Below are 19,694 nucleotides of genomic sequence, written 5' to 3'. Positions count from 1 at the left end.
TCTATGTGCGCATACAGCTGAAAATGTCTTACCTGTGCCTGGAAGGGGACATTTCTCACAGTGTGGGCCCCAGGCCTTGCCCACACTACAACAGCAGAGCTGCTTGGTGAGGTGAACAGACAGAGGGTGCATACACTGCCTTCCAGAACTGACAAGTCGGTAACAGGGCCCTTTCTCTTCCGAGATCACAGGGGGATCAGCTGAAGCAGAGAGATAAAGCCTGACATTACATGAGAAACCAAAACTGCATTGGCTTTCCAAATGACAGTAAAATGAACCCTAAGGTATGAATTAAAAACCATACTGCAGGATAAATCTGTCTAGGTTAAGAGCATCACCTTTCTGATGAAAAATCAGTTTACCATACGACTTTTAGAGTCAGGACACCAAAAGTCGTGACAGTGATTGTCCCTGTCCCTCTCTGGTCCCTTCTTCCATTTTAGCAAGCATGCAATTAGGTATGTGTGCATAATGAAGAGAAAAATTTCAACAAAAACCCACCTTTCCAAATAAACCTAGTCACCTACTATCAAAATCACTACCTAGTTTTCTATATTTAACCACAGTAGAGATAATTCTAGGGCAGCATTTAATGAATAATCAGGCACTTTGGAGAATGAGGAACATGGTTGATGCTGCAAGCCAGCACCTGCTCTTCTCACTCCAGGGAAGTGAGAGCTTGCAGGGCCCGTCAGGTCTCACCCTAGGCCAGTGAACATGAACAGGAGGCAGAAAGTGGCTTCTGATTTGGAGTGCCAGACAAGGCCCCTGTTCTAGCCAGACAGCACACTGGAGAAGGAAGAGATGATGTGCTCGGCTCCTCAGAAAACACTGCAAAAGTATATGAGGCTATAGCCATCCAATATCTAAATCTTAATCCTAATCTTCTGCTATATGTTTAGTAGATAAGAGTTCATCAACCTAACAGCTAATACTCTGCTAGGCACACATGGCAAATATGAAAATGAGCAAAACACAGCCCTGCCTTCAAGAAGTTCATCTTCTAATGCAAATATGAATGGAGTGTGTTCTACAGAACCAGGTCCAGGCCAAGTCAAAGGTGCTGAATCAGACAGTTTGGTGTCCCCCCTCCGCCCATTCCCCAAACCCAACCAGAGCTCTTCTTTATCATATCACCATCCAAATGAGGTTTTCTGACTTGCCTTTCCCTTACCCAATTCCTCTATCACCTTTTTTAGGGGAGGACTTCCTGAAGATGTTATCTGCGGTGCTATCTGGGCAGGGCACTTTGGCTTTGATTCTGGGTACATGCAGTAGTGTAGTCTCCATAGGATTTCTTCAGCTGTAAATGGCATCAATGGTGTCTACGATTTCTGCATTGCCTTAAGGTACAGTTGCTAGTGGATTCTGTGATAAAATTTTGCTGAGGAGGCTACCAGGTGGGCCAGTCCTCAGGCCCCAGTGGTAGCAGAGGTGGGCCAAGTGTGTTTGTCTTTAGGCCCGAGGGCAGAGTACACGGGCACTGGTGTTAGTGGGTCCAAGTGGGCCAATTCTTGGGTCTCTACATGGCTTGCTGAGGTGCCAGCAGTGATAGTAGTTAGCCAGGCAGGTCCTCAAGTCCCTGGGGAGTGGGTATAGCATAGGTGACGGCAGTAGCATTGGTGAGACAACCCTCTGCTTCCCACGCAGTCCATGCTGGTGTTGTCAGTGGCTGCAATGGGCTGGGCAGGCCAGCCTCCAGGCCCACAGGTGGTATGTACAGGTGAGTGCCAGCTGTGATGGTAGTGGTACATTGGGTGGGCCTGGCCTGGGCCTCTGAGAGGAGTGCTCAGGGGCCAGTGGCGGTGGGACCTGCTTAAGACTCAGAAGGTGTGTGTGGGACCCAGCGTGTGGGAGCTCCCTTTCAGCAGCAATTCCACCACGAGGTCTCCAGGCAGCTCCCTAGGTTAGTCTCAGAGTCTGTGAGGGCCAAAGGGCTCTCCTGTGGCTGGGATTGCAGGAATTCACATGGGAACGTGGATCACCGGAGGTCTCTCATTTACCCTTTCCTCACACTGGGGAGCCTCCCCAGGCTCCCAGTTAATCCTGGCCCAGCAGGCTGCCTTGGTTCCCTCTCCTTCCCTGCCTTAGGTGTTTCCTGTCACTTCTCTATTGAACTTCAGTGTTCTCTGTTAGGTGATCTGTTCCAAGTGTGATTATCTACTTGCTATTTTGGTTCTTCTTTGTGGAGGAGGTGAGCACCAGATGCCTCTAGTCAACTACTTGAAAGCCTCTCTCATACCTAAATTTTACTGATGCTTTCACAATTCACATTTTCTTTGATCTACAACTATTTGAAGCCAAAACTGTTCATTTATGCCACATATACCTGACAGGGTGTGCCATTTAAAACTGCCCCTATTTTAGTACCTAAATTGCCTGTTGTTCTTTTGTCATTTCAAATGACTTGCATTCTGTTTATTTTATTAAACATCTCTAGTATTTTCACACTCTGGTCAACATGATGCATAAACCCAGAAACAAGATGCTACCCAGAATGATGTAAGATTGGTGTTGCTATTGTCTGAACATCTTTAACCTCAGATTGGAAGATTAATTGTAAAGGATAACACATTAGTGCACTACATTTATTATTTAAAATATGGTACATGTGATTATATATTCTACTGAGTCATAAGGTTTTATGCTATACTAAAGAAAACTAGAAATGCCAAAAGATTTCTAAGGAAGAGGGGAAACAGCTCTAGAATCGAATAAAACTGAGGAGTGATAATAAAGGGTGCCTGTAGGCTCTTACATGTATGTACACTGAAATAGTACTTTGTCAGATCCTATTTTGTGCAGGATGTGTCACTAAAATTATGGCAAAAAGATTCTGATACTTTATCTAAAGGCAAAAGCACTTCAGAAGCATAAAACCTACTGAAAATGCCACATTCACCAGGAAAGTAATATTTTTGCTCTTGGCTAGAGACATATGACAAATTTTCAAACTAGTAACAAGCATATAGCTTTGTACCCAAGTACAGTACTGAATCATAACCACAGAGCCCGTGGCGATGGCAATTCAATTACAAAACAACAGTAAAAAGCTAAGGTACTATCGCTTGGGTTCCTCAGTGATACATTAAGCAACTTATATTTAATTATGGCCTTAATTATAGGATCGTATAATAAACTCACATTATACTTTCAAAGACATATTACTCTAACATATTGATCCATTTATGCTGCAAGTTGCAAACTGTGTGTGTGTGTGTGTGTGTGTGTGTGTGTGTGTGAAAAATCAGACCTACTGCAATGACCTTGAGCAGTAGGATATAAATAACTCCCACAAGCTTAGCATTCCAATAATGGAACACTACGCATAAGTGGGTTAAAATGTGAATGACAAATATTAAGCAGATATTAATTAATCTGGTACTTAAAAGAAGCTGAAAAGTAGGGAGGATTTCAGAAAACAGCAAGGGTATAAAGGTCTAGCTAACCTTACTAGTCTGCAATCACTCCCACCCACATCTGTAATATCCTTAATAATTTCTTGGATGAAATTCCACATGAGCAGTTAATCCCTTCACAGCTTAATATCTATGAGGATGAGTGTTAGGATGCAGGTCTAGGAAGTAGGTAAAGCTGCTATGAGGAGTCTGAGAGGCAGCTTTCCCAGGGCAGTAAGAACCACTGGGCACTCCGACTGGGAAATGTGTCATTAAAAACCAATTCATGGCTGGGGGCGGAAGCTCATGCCTGTAATCCCAGCACTCTGGGAGGCTGAGGTGGGCAGATCGCCTGAGGTCAGGAGTTCAAGATCAGCCTGGCTAACGTGGTGAAACCCCACCTCTAGTAAAAATACAAAAATTAGCCGGGTGTGGTGGCACACACCTGTAATCTCAGCTACTCAGGAGGCTGAGGCAGGACAATCACTTGAACCCAGGAGGCAGAGGTTGCAGTGAGCCAAGATCGCTCCACTGCACTCCAGCCTGGGCAGCAGAGCAAGACTTCCTCTCAAAAAACAAAACAAAACAAAACAAACAAATAAAAAAAACCCACCACAATTCGTGGAGAACCAAAATAAAAGAAACAATAATTCAAGGCCATTGCAGTTAGGTCACCTATTCTATAGTGTGGCAGGCGAGATTAAAATATCAGTTCTCCTTAAATAAATGACTTACTCCTGGCATTTCGGACTGTTTACCTTCTCCTGATTAAAGGTTCAGCTTGTGGAGTGAGACAGATCCAGTTCCAAATGTGGGCTCTACCCTTTATAGGCTGTCTGACTGTTGGAAAGATCCCTAATCCCTCTGTGCCTCAATTCCTTCACTTCTAAATTAGGAAAAATAACAGTACAAGTCCAATAGAGATCTTGTGAGTATTATATGGGATAATTCACATAAAGTGCTTAGCACAGTGCGTGGCATTTATGAAGTTTGCAATAAAAATTATTATTGTCCTGGTTTTCACAATTACTGTAATAATCTGGGAGCAAGCAGTTTGTACAGATCTGTCTCACCTCTGGGCCACGGTGCCATGAGACCTCCAAGTGAGGGAGGCTAGGGACCTAATCTGAGATGGCCACAGAGGAGGTAGAAAGAAAAGAACGGGCATAAGATAAATTATGAAGCCTAAATGACATCCTTTGAAACCAAAAGATATAAAAGAGTCCAAGATGACACAGGCTCCCAGCCAGGGTACTCTGGGGAACAATGTTACCAAGGGTAAAAAGATATCAAGTCTGGAAAGAAAGCCCATTTTAAGGGAAAAGCTGGAAAGCTAGCAGTAATTTACCCATTTGGCTTTGCCAAAAAGGATACAAAACTACGCCACTCAATATGTTAGGCACTAGCCACATATTGCTCTTTGGATAAAATTTACATTAAATAAAAGTAAAAATTCAATTCCTCAGTTACACAGGCCATACATGACTAGTGGCTGCTGTATGAGGTGGCACAGATAGAGAATATTTCCATCATCTCAGATAGTTCTATTGGACAGTGTTAATTAGCTTGAGCGTCAGCAAACTTCTTCTGTCAAGTGTCAGATAATAAGTATTTTAGGCTTTGTGGGCCATACAATTGCTGTTGCAACTTCTCAACTCTGTCATTGTAATACAAAAGCAGCATCACACAATAAGTAAATGAATGGACATGGCTGTGTTCCAATAAAACTTTATTCACAAAAACAAACAGAGTTGGCCCATGGGCCATAATTTGCCAACCCCTGATCTAGAACCCTAAATTTGGAGGCACAAATCCTGTTTTAAATCTCAACTCTCAGCTACTAGCTGTGTGAGAAGCTACTTAAACTTTCCTAGCTTTGATTTCCCAATGTATAAGATAAGCATGGTATGTTTCTCATAAAGATGCTCAAGAAATTACAAATGAATGATGTACTTAATGAAGACTGGCTTTTAAAAGGCATTTGTCCTTTATCTCATGACTTCCAGGACTATGGCAGAAGCTCCTGAGCACATCTTCTCTCTAACCCTCCACTTTTGTCAGCTAGCTCCAAGTCCATAGGTAAAGAATACTATGAAACAGCAAAAGCCCAGGCTCAGAATTCTTTTATCTGGGCCTTTTTACTGAACCTATGGACACACTCTCAGTAGCACTCATCATGGAGCTCTGAAGTTCCTGAAGGAGTTCAGAAAGCCAGAAAGTCTTCCTACTTCGATCGCAAAGATTATGATACTTTTCTTGAATTTGCTCTGGAAAGTCCTTGAGTTTCCACCTTTCCCCATAAATCAGGTAGCAACAGGTCTGGAGAATGCTGCTACACCATCCTAAGCCTCAAACATAGAGGTCAGAGGCAGCAGATGCCAGCATTTGCCTACTTTCTTCCTTTTAGCTTGGCTAAGCCAAGGCAAGCTGCAAGGAGAGAAAGTGAAATTGTTGCAACATTTGGCTGCAGCCAAGGAATTCTGGGAGTTCAGTGCATTCAAGAGGAGAAAGCACTTCCTGTTGCTCCTTGGGCATAATCATGTGCAGGGGTTCAGAGAGTCAGCCACACCTTGTATGCTCTGGATATGGCCTCAGTTCATGCTGTCTTAGCAAATGTTATCAGTATCCTCCATTTGCCTGCAGGCTTCATCCCTGGCTGCTTTTATCTCTCTCCGGAGCAGACATTTAGCAACCACTGTGTTGAGTGCCTGTGTCTGCACGTGTCTGTGTGTGTGTGTGCATGCGCGTGCGTGTGTGTGATCTCCAGTCCCCTTCTGCTACTTCCCTGTGACTACCAAAAATACCATTATCTTTCCATTTTTTTCCTTTACTCTGTAAGTATCACCTTCTTCCCTAATTCTTTCTGTCTTCAGAATTCCCCCATCAAGTTCTTCACAGAATTCACCCGAAAATCAAACTGGATTGGTTCAAATCGCAAATCCTAAAGGAACTCTATATGTCTCTGTGATGTTACATGTGGTAAATTCAGAGGAAAGAGGAATAAATCTTCTCACTCAACACTGGTAAAGAGCCCAGGTTTTCACTTCAAACTCTCAACTGGAACACTTAACTAGCAACAAACGTCTCTTAATACTTACCATTTCAGCTGTTGTAGCTGAACCGTAAAATTGAATTATTTATTTTTCAAATAAGAATGGATGGTTGTTTAATAAGTTCAGAATTATTTGCGCAATGACAGGGAAAATATGCTAAGGAAATATGCAAGTGTTTCAAAAATCTCATTGGCAGATTGCTACAATCTTATTAAAACCTGGATGTCTGCCCTTAACTCTAGACATCAGATCTAGTCAGTTTCACAGAGCATTTTGTGACAAGTTCTGCAAGTTTACCTAATCAGCAACCTTCAATATAAGAATTGTAAACAGACTACAAGTCAAATTATAAAAGAGGGGAAAAGCATTCATAACAAACTCTGTATCCAAACTCTACAATCTTTATGCTTAAATTATAAAATGATTTAAAATATTTTATTAATATAATTCAAATCAGCCAAAAATGATCCCCTAAGTTATCTGGATATCATCAACAATGTGATTTTTGGCCTGAAATTTCCAAATCCTTGCATTAGTTTCAAAGGTACCTTGTGTGCAAACATAATTTTATGGTCTAATTTTACCACCCATTAGGAAAACCTTATAATTAGGTGTCTGTCTGCTTCATGATCAAAACTGTCTGTAAAAGAACACAGAAAAGAGGACTTACGTGTAAAACTTCCTAATCTGCAGTTGACAGTTTTTAAAGGAAAAGAGTAGTAATTAGTAATAACATTTCAAAAGACTCAACAAACTCACGTAAAACTAATAAATGAGACTGTCATTTTTATTTTACTACATTTGTCTTTATCACCTTATTTTATTTTATTTATTTTATTTATGAGATATGTAGATATCTCATCTTAGGGCACAGAGTTAGAGAGAGAAGCTTGGTTAAAAATGAATGGCAGTATACTCATGAAGAACATGTCAATCAAATGGCAAATTTCAAACTAGGGACAAGAAAGATGCAGCTCATTATATACCAAAGCCATATTAAAAAATAAATAAAAGTGGCCTGGCATGGTGGCTCACACCTGTAATCCCAGCACTTTGGGAGGCTGAGGCGGGTGGATCACCTGAGGTCAGGAGTTCAAGACCAGCCTGACCAACATGGCAAAATCGTGTCTCTACTAAAAATACAAAAATTAGCTGGGTGTGGTGGCTCATGCCCGTAATCCCAGCTACTTGGGAGACTGAGGTAAGAGAATCGTTTGAACCCGGGAGACGGAGGTTGCAGTGAGTGGAGAGCACACCATTGCACTCCAGCCTGAGTGACAAATGTGAATCTTTGTCTCAGAGATAGATAGATAGATAGACAGACAGACAGACAGACAGACAGACAGACAGATAAAAACAAAAAACTTGCAGGGAAGAAACTAATACACAATTGCTCTTAAAATTATCCTAATAGTTTTCTGCCATGCGTCTGTTTAAACTCTATATAACCTTTAAAAATCTGCAGTGCTACAAGGCCCACGTCTATAGTCATGCTACTCAGCAGGCTGAACAGAGATCACTTGAGTCCAGGATTTGAGTCCAGCCTAGGCAACATAGCAAGACCCCATCTCTTTAAAAAACAAAAAAACCTTGCAGTGCTTACCTACTTTTGTAATAATAGGCATGACTACTTTAAAAATAAGACAGGGCATGATTACTTTAAAAATAAGACAATTTTAAAATCTCAAATCTGCATTTGAGAACTTTACACCTAAAATGCATTCCTCTCTAATGGCATATGATCTGTAGTGATTACACGGATTACTTTACAGGCAGAGGGAGTACCTCTTTGGTGAAACTATAGTTCAGAACCAATATTAGAACATGTGGTTTGATGAACGATTTTTACCCTTATCAGAAACAAGGGAAAGTCTCAGAAACATTTTTAAGGCAAAACAGCATAATTTAGGGTCATTTTGGTGGGTTTAAAGAACGAGACAATATCTGAAATCAGAACTGAATTAGAAAATCTAAAACACAGGGACCTGGTAACTATTTTCCAGACTCTTCCATTGAGAAAGAAGTGAAACCTCACTAAAGTCGAGTCCAGAGACTCAGAATTTGAAATACTTAAAGGCAGAAGCTGGGACACAGTTTAATTCAACCTAAAGAATCCTTAAAATACTGTATTTATGACAGAAAAACCTACTGTCATCTCTCAGGTACCAAAAAAGGTTGATATGTCCATTTTAATTCCCTCTTTTCTTTCCATCAAAGCGTATTTCCTCAGTGGGCTTAGTCTCTATTCTGAGTTTTAGCTACTATATTTTTATCACCACAATAAAAATGCATTTTAGAGAAGGTTCCATGATATAGATTTATTTTACTACATCAGGTGGCCCCCCCTTGTCATTTTAATTAATGAGCTTTTCTGCATATTTACAAGCATTCAGTTGGCCACTGAGCATTTCTGTTCTTTTGGGAAAACCCCAAAGACAGTTAATCCAAAATAGGAGTAAAAAGTGATTATTACTTACGAACACAACTTGAAAAGGTAGGATCCGGCCCAAATCCTATTTTGCAGGTACATCGATAGCTGCCCATGGTATTCAAACACTCACCATTAGGGCATACACCTTGTAGCTGACATTCATTAATATCTGCAGGAAAACATAATTCTTTAGAAGGAATGGTCAGGCCCCATTGAGCAGATTCTGGCTATACATTGCATTCACTTCCTTTTTCACTATAATAATCTTTTAGTTATAGTGAAAAAAGGATGTAGCAGGTGTGAATAATATTAAATCAACGTTTATTGAACATTTACCATTTATATAGTAAATATTTATTACATACTTACTACATGCCAGGTGCTAAGGATTTACTAGTGAAAAAAAAACTGATAAAAATTCTGGCCTTCACAGAATTTTTGCTTTAGTGTTAGTTTATGTTAGGCATTACGGAGCATATAGGTAAGGCAAAGATTCTCACCCTGGAAGCACTGACAGTCTAACTGTACATGTGAATATCTGAAAAACTAAAGAAGTGAAAAGCAATTCAAGTCATCACAAGAAAGAACTGTCATAAACTGTTAGAAGTTAAATTATGAAATTGCCTATATAGACAGTAAAAGCCACAGAAGGAAGCTGGAGGTGGGGCAGACTGTGGCACTGAGGAGGAGGTAAGACTTTAGAGTGCTGATGTCTGGGCAGGAGCTGGATGGATGGGTGAGGAAGGGAAGGAATGACTTCTGTGGGAAACACTGGCGCTTAAGCACAGAGTGTGGCCAGGGGAAGGAAGCTCAGGAAATAATGAGTCAAACCACTGGCTGGAAAAGAAGATTCAGGAAGGTAAATAGTTGGAAACAGAGCCGGTAAAATTCAGGCTGCATTTGGATTCAGTTTCATTGAGAACAGGGAGCTATACTAAAGGTTTGTGAGCAGGAGAAAGAAAGACTCAAAGACAGACTCTAGGAAAATTCACCTGGCCAACACATGGCTTGCTGAGAAGAGATAGAAGAGATTAAAAGTCTGATCACTTGAAGGGGTCATGCAAGTATGAGGTTGGTGACAGCCAGACTGGTGACAGTGAGAACAATCAGGAAGATAAAGAATGGACAAATCTTTTTTTGTTGTTGTTTAAGAACAATTGACAATGCATGGTGCTTGACTGGACTACACACCATGAGAAAGTAAGAGAAAGGAGTCAAGGATGTCTGGGAGGCTTCTAATCTAAGAAAAAAGGAAAAAAAAAAATCACAGCTGGTTTTGCGGAAGGAGTTCTGAGGAAGAAAGAAGGCAGAAAGATGAGGAGTTCAGTTTTATAGTTCAAGGCCACACTGGGATACCCAAGTAGAAATACCTGGCAGCAGCAGAAGATTCAGAAATAGAGTGAAAGAGGCAATCACTGCTACAAATTGACACTTAAGATACTCTGCATATGGAGATCCAGGAGAAAATCAAAGTGATTTGAAAGAGGAGGGATATAAATGAAGTGATTTTACAAAGAAAGATTATATAGTCACTTGCAAAGGTAATTAATTGAAAATCAAAAAGTTGGATACAATGGTAGCAAAACATTATTATCAGGATCATCACATAAAAAGAAATATAGTCCTCAATCATTATTTGAGCAAATATCAACATTATTTGAACATGAATATTTCATGTTCTAAGTAGGCATCGTGATCTATATGTACATATTTTACTCAGAACATGCAATTTTTAAGTTAATTTCAGTGATAAAATATGATACCTTCCATGACATTCAAATGGCAAGTTAATGCATATTTGCTGTATAAATTCTATGGTGTTCCAACTTGCACGTAGCTGGAAACTGGTACAGCTCGATGACACCTAGTATGGCACACAGTATAGCACCTGACCATCTCATTACTTATTGAAGTGTGTGTTGTTCTAGAATGCACATTCATGTACAGCATGTAACTTAAAATATTCCCCCAAAACTCATTCTTTTTAAGAAAACCACCACGAAGGACCAGGAAGAGTGCCAAGTCCAGTTGGAGCTTACATGGTACAAGTGAAGCCCTATTATATGTCCCAAGTAAAACCTCAAGTTTGGGTAACCAGCCAGTTGTGGTCAAGAAGGCTGGACAAAATTTCCACTCTTCTGTTTCCCCTCTCATCCTCACTAGGGTATGATTATTAGCATTCCTTTTCCCCTGAATGGCCTGTACTCCTGTTCATTGGCCACTACTACACATTCCATGATAAGATTGAGGACCCAGAATTTTCCCTTGCTAGGTGGTTTCTATAACAGCACCATCTCAGCCTTGCGGCTGGCTGCCAGGCTAAGGTAGAGGTTTCCCCCCAGACTTATAAATACCTGATTTACAGCCAGTGCCTAGTACCCTCTTCCAGTGCCCCTTCTTTGACTCTCCACACTGCTCACTGCCTTGACCCTGATGCCATGGGAATGAAGGACAGGAATTCAGACTGAAGAAAACAAACAAAAATGACCGAGCAAACCTATTGGGTATAGACAGTAAGAAACAGAAAAATCCACAAAGAAGAAGAATCATGTAAGACTCTTCCTGTTACGACTGTTTTAATCAGCTTGTGCCACTGGCACTGGCACCAACTCTTCCCTTGATTTTGGCCCAAGGAACCCAGGAAGCCTCGGCCTTCCTTTGTGACACGTTCTCACAGTTTCCAGAAAAACTGTTTCCTTCAACTGCCTTGGTTCCTCTATTTTTTTATATTTCCTGAACTAATACAAATTAGAGATTGGATTTGTTTCCTATATTTAATGTATATACTCCAGAGTATATCAATCTTAAGTATACAACTAGATGAATTTTTTCATATCCACGTGTGGTGTTACCACATAGTGATTAAGAACATTTCCATCACCTCAGAAAGTTCTTTGTGCCCCTTCCCAGCCAACAAACAACTTATCCCCATAATTTTAATAAAGGACTTCAGAAATTAACAAATTAATAAGATCTTTCTAATTATTAAGAAACAGGAGCAACTGCCTAAGTGATTTTCCTAGACAGGTAGTCACAAGCTTCCTAAATTAAACCGAAGGATGCCAGAGACTCGCAAACACGTTAAGAACAAAGCATTGGTTGAACTGAATGCATTGTATCTGGATGAGAGAAGAACATTCCAAGTGAAGACATCATCAGGCCAAAGTTTAACAACTGTATGGAATGTGACAGGTGAATGGTAAACCAGCATTCTATTTAGACTTAACAACTGTATGGAACATGATGGGTGAATGGTAAACCATAATTCTATTTAGACTTAACAATTGTACGGAACGTGATGGGCAAATGGTAAACCAGAATTCTATTTAGGCTTCATTGCTTAAAGCTATCTTCTTTCTTTAATCAAATAAAACTTGATTACAATATTTGTCATTTTATATATAGCTTATTTTTAAATAATATTAAATAACAATATAGCATTTCAGGAGTCTCATATTTTTATTTATTTATTTATTTGAGATGGAATCTTATTCTGTCGCACAGGTTGGAGTACAGCGGTACTATCTCGGTCACTGCAACCTTCGCCTCCCAGGTTCAAGCGATTCTCCTGCCTCAGTCTCCCGAGTAGCTGGGATTACAGGCACGTGCCACCATGCCCGGCTAACTTTTTTAATTTTTTTTTATTTTTAGTAGAGACGGGGTTTCACCATGTTGGCCAGCCTGGTCTTGAACTCCTGACCTCAAGTGAACCGCCCACCTCGGCCTCCCAAAGTATGTGAGCCACTGCATCCGGCCGAGTCTCGTATTTTAAAGGGTCAACAAACCTTCCTTAATGGATTCTAACTAAATCAAAAGTATTTTAATATTCAGTTTGAAAAACACATGAATTTATTCCTTATTCTCCTTCTATAGATGACAAATTTCTCTGGAAAACCATGGAAGTCTGTCCTTTGAAGAAGTGGTATAACCACTGCCTACAGCGCAACTTCCTGAGTTAAAAGAATGAAGGCCAAAACAAATGGCTGAAGGGGCTCAGCACAACATGCAGCCAGTCACCCATTCCCTATCCCCACCTGAGCTTTTGTGTTCAGGCAGGCAGTCTACAAGTTTATAGAAACAGGAACTAGGAAAGAAATTCATACAGACCCAAGTGCTCCTCTAGAGTGGGCAAATTCCACGCAGCTACTGCTAACATGAAGGAGCTTTACATACTTTTCCACTTACTTAAAACATTCACAGGTATCTCTGCCTGTATAGCCTACCACATACTTCAGCCCACAGATGAAGTTCAAGAATACAAAACTGCTTTTCTTCTACAACTGCTCTTCTTCTAAAATGGTCAAATATTGGCAATGTCCTATGGCTCAACCTAATACAACAGAAATAAGAGGGTTGGGCTTCTATTAATCAGGTAGTAGAAAAATTTAGAGTCATCAGGCATACATGCATAACAAGAGACTCCCTATGAACAACCCAACATAAAACAGCCTAAATATTTCAGTACAGGGGAATGATGCAATAGGCTGACAATGAAGTGAGGACCTTCATCTTCCTTCTACCTCGTTCTTCACATTTCTATAGCACACCGTATCTCACTGGAACTTCACAACAATTCTGGATGGTGAGCAGTACAAGAATAATTATTCCATTTTATAGAGATAATTTTGCCCAAGGCCGTATTTCTAAAAAGGATGAAGAGGATGGGGGAAAACAATAGAAGGAATGTTCCACTAAGATCTACCTTTTGGTCCAACTGGAGAAAATGTTATGTTACCCAGAGCAAGTCTCTGAGTTTCTCTTCATCTCAGTGTCCTCTCCTGTAACACAGAGGGGCTGAACTATATAATCCCCGAGGTTACTTGTAGTTTAAATATTCTCTAACTTCAAAACAATCTGCCAGTTGCCAGGGCTGAAAATGCCAGGGAATAAATACAGTATGACATTTGGTGCATAATATATTACGAATAGCACAAGTGCCCTTATGAGAAATAAATATATTTTTATGTATCTCTTCTCCTACGGAAAAGTATGTATGTTTAACGAAGTGAGTAAGAATTTACTGTCTTCTTAGTGATGCAAGTTTATACAGGAAATGAGGCATGTCCAACAGGAGTCAGGACAAGGTAAGAACAGGACATGAAGATCTTTCTACTGTGTGAAAATATGAAGCCTTCTGGAGATTCACCTGTATGTGTTCAGCTTTTGCTAGTGAATAGAAATTCCATGATAGAATTACATTAGCAGTACATCTTCCACTTGAAAGCAGAAAAATACCTCTTGACACAAAAACTTTTCCCACACAGATAATAAATAATAATCCCAGACAGATAATATATATAATATAAATAATAAAATTATTTAATTATTTAATTTAATAAATAGGTAGAGGAGTTCACTTTAAGACAATACATATATTTCTTAAACTTTCAAAGAACAACTTTGCACTGGGTACACATACCCATGAAGGAACATGAAGATATTCTATAGGGTACACACAGGCTTGGATACTTTTAAGGGAACTAATCTATAGATCTTCAGCCTTCAGCTGTTTCTTTTTGAAGCTATCTGCCTAAGAATATATCTGCCAATCTTCCTTTCCTATCTTCCCCTTTCGTCAGGGCCTTCTTGTTCTTGACCAAGTCAAGATCCCTGAGATCTGGATTGACATCTTGTCAATCCAGAATCTTTCTAGGCCTTTCTAAGTACGCTGCCTTGAAAGGTAAAATTCTCACAGGCACAGAATGAATGAATAATTCACAAATATATCAACCCCAGGATAGAGTCACAGGAAAGATAATGAGTCTGATGTGTTTCATAAGAAGATCTGGCTTTACCAATTAGGTTAACTGGCAGAGACTGTTTATCAATGGCATGAACCAATTCTGCAGCTCCAAAGTTTTGATGAAAATATTTAATGCACACATACAATATAAATGTGCCAGAAATTAACCTATTGTATCCACTTAACTTTTTAACTAAAATGTAGATGTCGGCTTAAAGATGTGTGAACACCTAACTTTTTCAAAATTATTCTAGGAGATAAGTAAAGAAAAAATATTTGAAAACCAATGTTCTACAGCAATTTTACCCAAGGTATTTTACACAAAACACAGACTTTGTATGACCTCTGCTAAAACAGGGGTTCTGCAGCCAAATATGTTTGAGAAATACTGCCTATTCTATATTCACAAGCATATTTAAAACCCGAGGAGTCCTTTGGCAAAATCTCTTGTTTTTTCTGTGTTTAACTTGGTTTTTCTACACATTTGGCTGTGGGACCCTTTTAAACACACAATCTATTAACATCCCTCTGAACTGGTGGTCTGTGGAAACATTTTGTGAAATGTTGCTCTCTGGGGCCAGCTTCAAAGACTATTGTATGAGTCTCTTCGTGATTATATTTGCCTCTATCTAGGCCCCACTGCTGCTAAAGCCTACCCATGACCCTTTAACTGTCCCGTGATTATAAAATGATCATCCACCATAGGCTGGATTCAATCACTGGACTCACTGAAAAAAGTCAAACCACTGTGGCAGCAACTCCTTTCCTTCCAATTCTTCTGTCTTCGGGAAACATGATAAAGGAATTATCAGAGCCCAGAGAACAGCTTGTATTTATTTCTTGACACATGTGTGCTACACATGGAAGACTCTGCTAGTAACACATACTCTGTTAGTCTTGGATTCATGACTGTAGTCTACAGGCACTGCATTAACTTCTCCTTGTAATATTCACAGTCACACGAATCCATCATGGGCTTTCTTCATCACTCATAATACAGTAGGCATCTTCCCATTCATTTTATAGCCACAGAGATTAAGGTCAAAGAGCTATTGAAAAATACAATGTGCTAATGACTCACTTCACTACTGTCTTTCCTGAGGAAGAGTTAATTAAATAAACACATTTCCTTTTTGAATCCTATGCCAGCATAGTAAGAGGACACACCAGAAAAATAATTCTAGAATGCACAGGAATGGGTACCAATTTGATTTGCAAATGCTGAAATAGGATGGTCAGGTCCAGATCAAAAGCTGTTTAAATTCGTACTGAAAATACTGTGCATATTTAAACTAGAAAGTGCAGCAGTAGTTCTAAGAGGATGTCCAGGACAGTTAACACCTTCAAATCAGTAAATTATCAATCAGTTCCCTCTGAGCCATTGACCATTTTAAAACATGATCTGGCATCATACTAAGTACATGACAGTTTCTGAGATGAAATGAAAATACAACAGAAAATTATGATTAACCTCTGGTAGGCTAAACAAAAGGAACATTAAACATTTCTAAGTGCTTTGAAGAACTGAACTATCAAGTTTGGTTGACTGCAGTCTTAGTTCTTACTTGCTGGTTTTCTACTATTATTTCCAAAACATATACCAAGAACAATAGATTCTAAGTTTTATCTTTTTTTTTTTAAATTATACTTTAAGTTCTGGGATACATGCACAGAATGTGCAGGTTTGTTACATAGGTATACACGTACCATGGTGGTTTGCTGCACCCATCAACCTGTCATCTACATTAGGTATTTCTCCTAATGCCATCCCTCCCCTAGTCCCCCACCTCCTGACAGGCCCTGGTGTTCGCCTCCCTGTGTCCATGTAATCTCACTGTTCAACTCCCACTGAGGGAAACATGTGGTATTTGGTTTTCTGTTCCTGCGTTAGTTTGCTGAGAATGATGGTTTCCATCTTCATCCATGCCCCTGCAAAGGACGTGAACACATCCGTTTTTATGGCTGCATAGAATTCCATGGCGTGTATGTGTCACATTTTCTTTATCCAGTCTATCATTGATGGGCATTTGGGTTGGTTCCAAGTCTTTGCTATTGTGAATAGTGCTGCAACAAACGTACATGTGCATGTGTCTTTATAGTAGAATGATTTACAATCCTTTGGGTATATACCCAGTAATGGGATTGCTGGCTCAAATGGTATTTCCAGTTCTAGATCCTTGAGGAATCGCCACACTGTCTTCCACAATGGTTGAACTAATTTACACTCCCACCAACAGTGTAAAAGCATTCCTATTTCTCCATATCCTCTCCACCAGCATCTGTTGTTTCCTGACTTTTTAATGATCACAATTCTAACTGACGTGAGATGGTATCTTATTGTGGTTTTGATTTGCATTTCTCTAATGACCAGTGATGATGAGCTTTTTTTCATGTTTGTTGGCTGCATAAATGTCTTCTTTTGAGAAGTGTCTGTTCATATCCTTTGCCTACTTTTTGATGGAGTTGTTTGATTTTTTTCTTGTAAATTTAAGTTCTTTGTAGATTCTGGATATTAGCCCTATGTCAGATGGATAGATTGCAAAAATGTTCTCCCATTCTGTAGGTTGCCTGTTTGCACTGGTGATAGTTTATTTTGCTATGCAGAAGCTCTTTAGTTTAATTAGATCCCATTTGTCAATTCTGGCTTTTGTTGTCATTGCTTTTGGTGTTTTAGTCATGAAGTCTTTACCCATGCCTATGTCCTGAATGGTATTGCCTAGGTTTTCTTCTAGGGTTTTTATGGTTTTAGGTCTTACATTTAAGTCTTTTATCCATCTTCAGTTAATTTTTTTTTTTTTTTTTTTTTTTTTTTTTTTTTTTTTTTGAGGCAGAGTCTCGCTCTGTCGCCCGGAGTGGAGTGCAATGGCCAGATCTCAGCTCACTGCAAGCTCCGCCTCCCGGGTTTACGCCATTCTCCTGCCTCAGCCTCCCGAGTAGCTGGGACTACAGGCGCCCGCCACCTCGCCCGGCTAGTTTTTGTATTTTTAGTAGAGATGGGGTTTCACCGTGTTAGCCAGGATGGTCTCGATCTCCTGACCTCGTGATCCGCCCGTCTCGGCCTCCCAAAGTGCTGGGATTACAGGCTTGAGCCACCGCGCCCGGCCATCTTCAGTTAATTTTTGTATAAGGTGTAAGGAAAGGGTCCAGTTACTGTTTTCTGCATATGGTTAGCCAGTTTTCCCAATACCATTTATTAAATAGGGAATTCTTTCCCTATTGCTTGTTTTTGTCAGATTTGTCAAAGATCAGATGGTCGTAGATGTGTGGTGTTATTTCTGAGGGCTCTGTTCTGTTCCACTGGTCTATATATATCTGTTTTGGTACCAGTTTCATGCTGTTTTGGCTACTGTAGCCTTGTAGTATAGTTTGAAGTCAGGTGGCGTGATGCCTCCAGCTTTGTTCTTTTTGCTTAAGAGTGTCTTGGCTATACAGGCTCTTTTTTTTTGGTTCCATATGAAATTTAAAGTAGTTTTTTCTAATTCTGTGAAGAAAGTCAATGGTAGCTTGATGCGGATGGCATTGAATCTATAAATTACTTTTGGCAGTATGGCCGTTTTCACTATATTGATTCTTCCTGTCCATGAGCATGGAAAGATGTTCCATTTGTTTGTGTCCTCTCTTATTTCTTTGAGCAGTGGTTTGTAGTTCTCCTTGAGGAGGTCCTTCACATCTCTTATAAGTTGTATTCCTAGATATTTTATTCTCTTTGTAGCAATTGTGAATGGGAGTTCACTCATGATTTGGCTCTCTGTTTGTCTATTATTGGTGTACAGGAATGCTTGTGTCTACAGCCATACCACCCTGAATGTGCCGAATCTCATCTAAGTTTCATCTTTATGCCCACATCAGTCTCTTATATATTCCCAAAAACCTTCTAGAAAGAAATAAACGTAGCAACTCACTTATGATAATGCAACTGAAGGCAACTTTAGAGACAAAGCTGTAACTTTGGGGCAATGGTGCCTAAGCAGAGAAGTCAGAGAAGAATAAGATGAAAGAGGGGGAAAAGCATTTAAATAAAAACATCAACAAATATTTTCACTTTACAAGGCAGAAGTCTAAAAATAAAAATTGTACTGGCCCTATACTGTTGAGTGAAAGAAGCCAGACACTAAAGAAAACACTTACTGAATTACTTGAAATTTCGTAAGATAAAATTGATCTGAAGTTGAAAGGGCAGTGATTAGCTCTGGAAAAGAGGGAGCTACACACACACACACACACAGACACACACACACAGACACCACTACTTATCTCACAAGGCTGTATCCAATGCACTTAACACAATGGCTCCACTAAGTAGTCATTCAACAAAAGTTAACACAAACAAACAAACAAAAGTTAGCAAAATATATAAGTAAGTAGATTGAAAAGTTGTGTAAGGCAATCATGAACAAAAAGTAAATTTACTAATATTAGAAAAAGGAAAACTATCACATTCCCATTGCAAACAATATCATAAAAAGAAAAGCTCCATGGGCCAGAAGCCACCATTATAATCTAGCTCTAGACTAACAGGCCCCAGACTCCAAGTGGAAATTTCCATAAAATTGCTAGACAGAAAAAGGAAAATAGTGGGGAGGATGAAAATAGACTTCTGATTCAAAGTAAGCTTATAAACTCAGTTAAAAATTTTAATGCTTGCTTGCTAAGAAACTAATTGAAGCCACTCACTGATTTGAACACAAATATTCTCTAGATGAGAATAATTTTACGAAATAGTTTTACCAAGATTCTTTAAAGATTTTCAGCCTGCCTTAACCAGTTAAATGAATACTTAAAGAATATAAAACAAGAACAGGTAGCTATGAACAATAATTTATTAGAAACGCTGGAAATGAAAAACAGTCTTAAAAATATAACAAATGGGATAAAGCCTAGACGGGCATAGTAAAGCAGAAATTAGAAAATTGGAAAATGGAACTGAGATAATCATTCAAAATGCAGCAAAAAAGAGAATAAAAAGACAAAAGATTTTTTAAGAGCCATGAAAACCAGACTCCAACTTTTGTTTAATGAGAGTTTCAGCAGAAAAGCATGGTGGAAAGCAATATTTGAAGACATAATAG

The 19,694-nt window shown here is 39.5% G+C and overlaps 1 protein-coding gene across 12 annotated transcripts in view; it reads right to left on the bottom strand.

The window, feature by feature from the left end:
- The window catches only part of LTBP1 (latent transforming growth factor beta binding protein 1), a 444,191-nt gene that overhangs the window by 145,937 nt on the left and 278,560 nt on the right, over positions 1-19,694 (bottom strand). For 11 of the 12 annotated variants that reach the window (XM_030921070.1, XM_030921073.1, XM_030921071.1 and 8 more), the window contains 2 exons: positions 8,929-9,051; positions 33-200 (listed from right to left, as the gene is read on the bottom strand). In XM_030921070.1, the coding sequence (XP_030776930.1) occupies positions 33-200; positions 8,929-9,051 (291 nt within the window). The remainder of the gene's footprint in view (positions 1-32; positions 201-8,928; positions 9,052-19,694) is intronic. The other variant, XM_030921077.1, reaches the window with a different exon arrangement.

Source organism: Rhinopithecus roxellana, chromosome 17 (genome assembly GCF_007565055.1).
Source record: "Rhinopithecus roxellana isolate Shanxi Qingling chromosome 17, ASM756505v1, whole genome shotgun sequence".
NCBI classification, from domain to species: Eukaryota; Metazoa; Chordata; class Mammalia; order Primates; family Cercopithecidae; genus Rhinopithecus; species Rhinopithecus roxellana.
The sequence above is the reverse complement of the archived record's forward strand: the minus strand, read 5'-3'. Positions and strand labels throughout refer to the sequence as shown.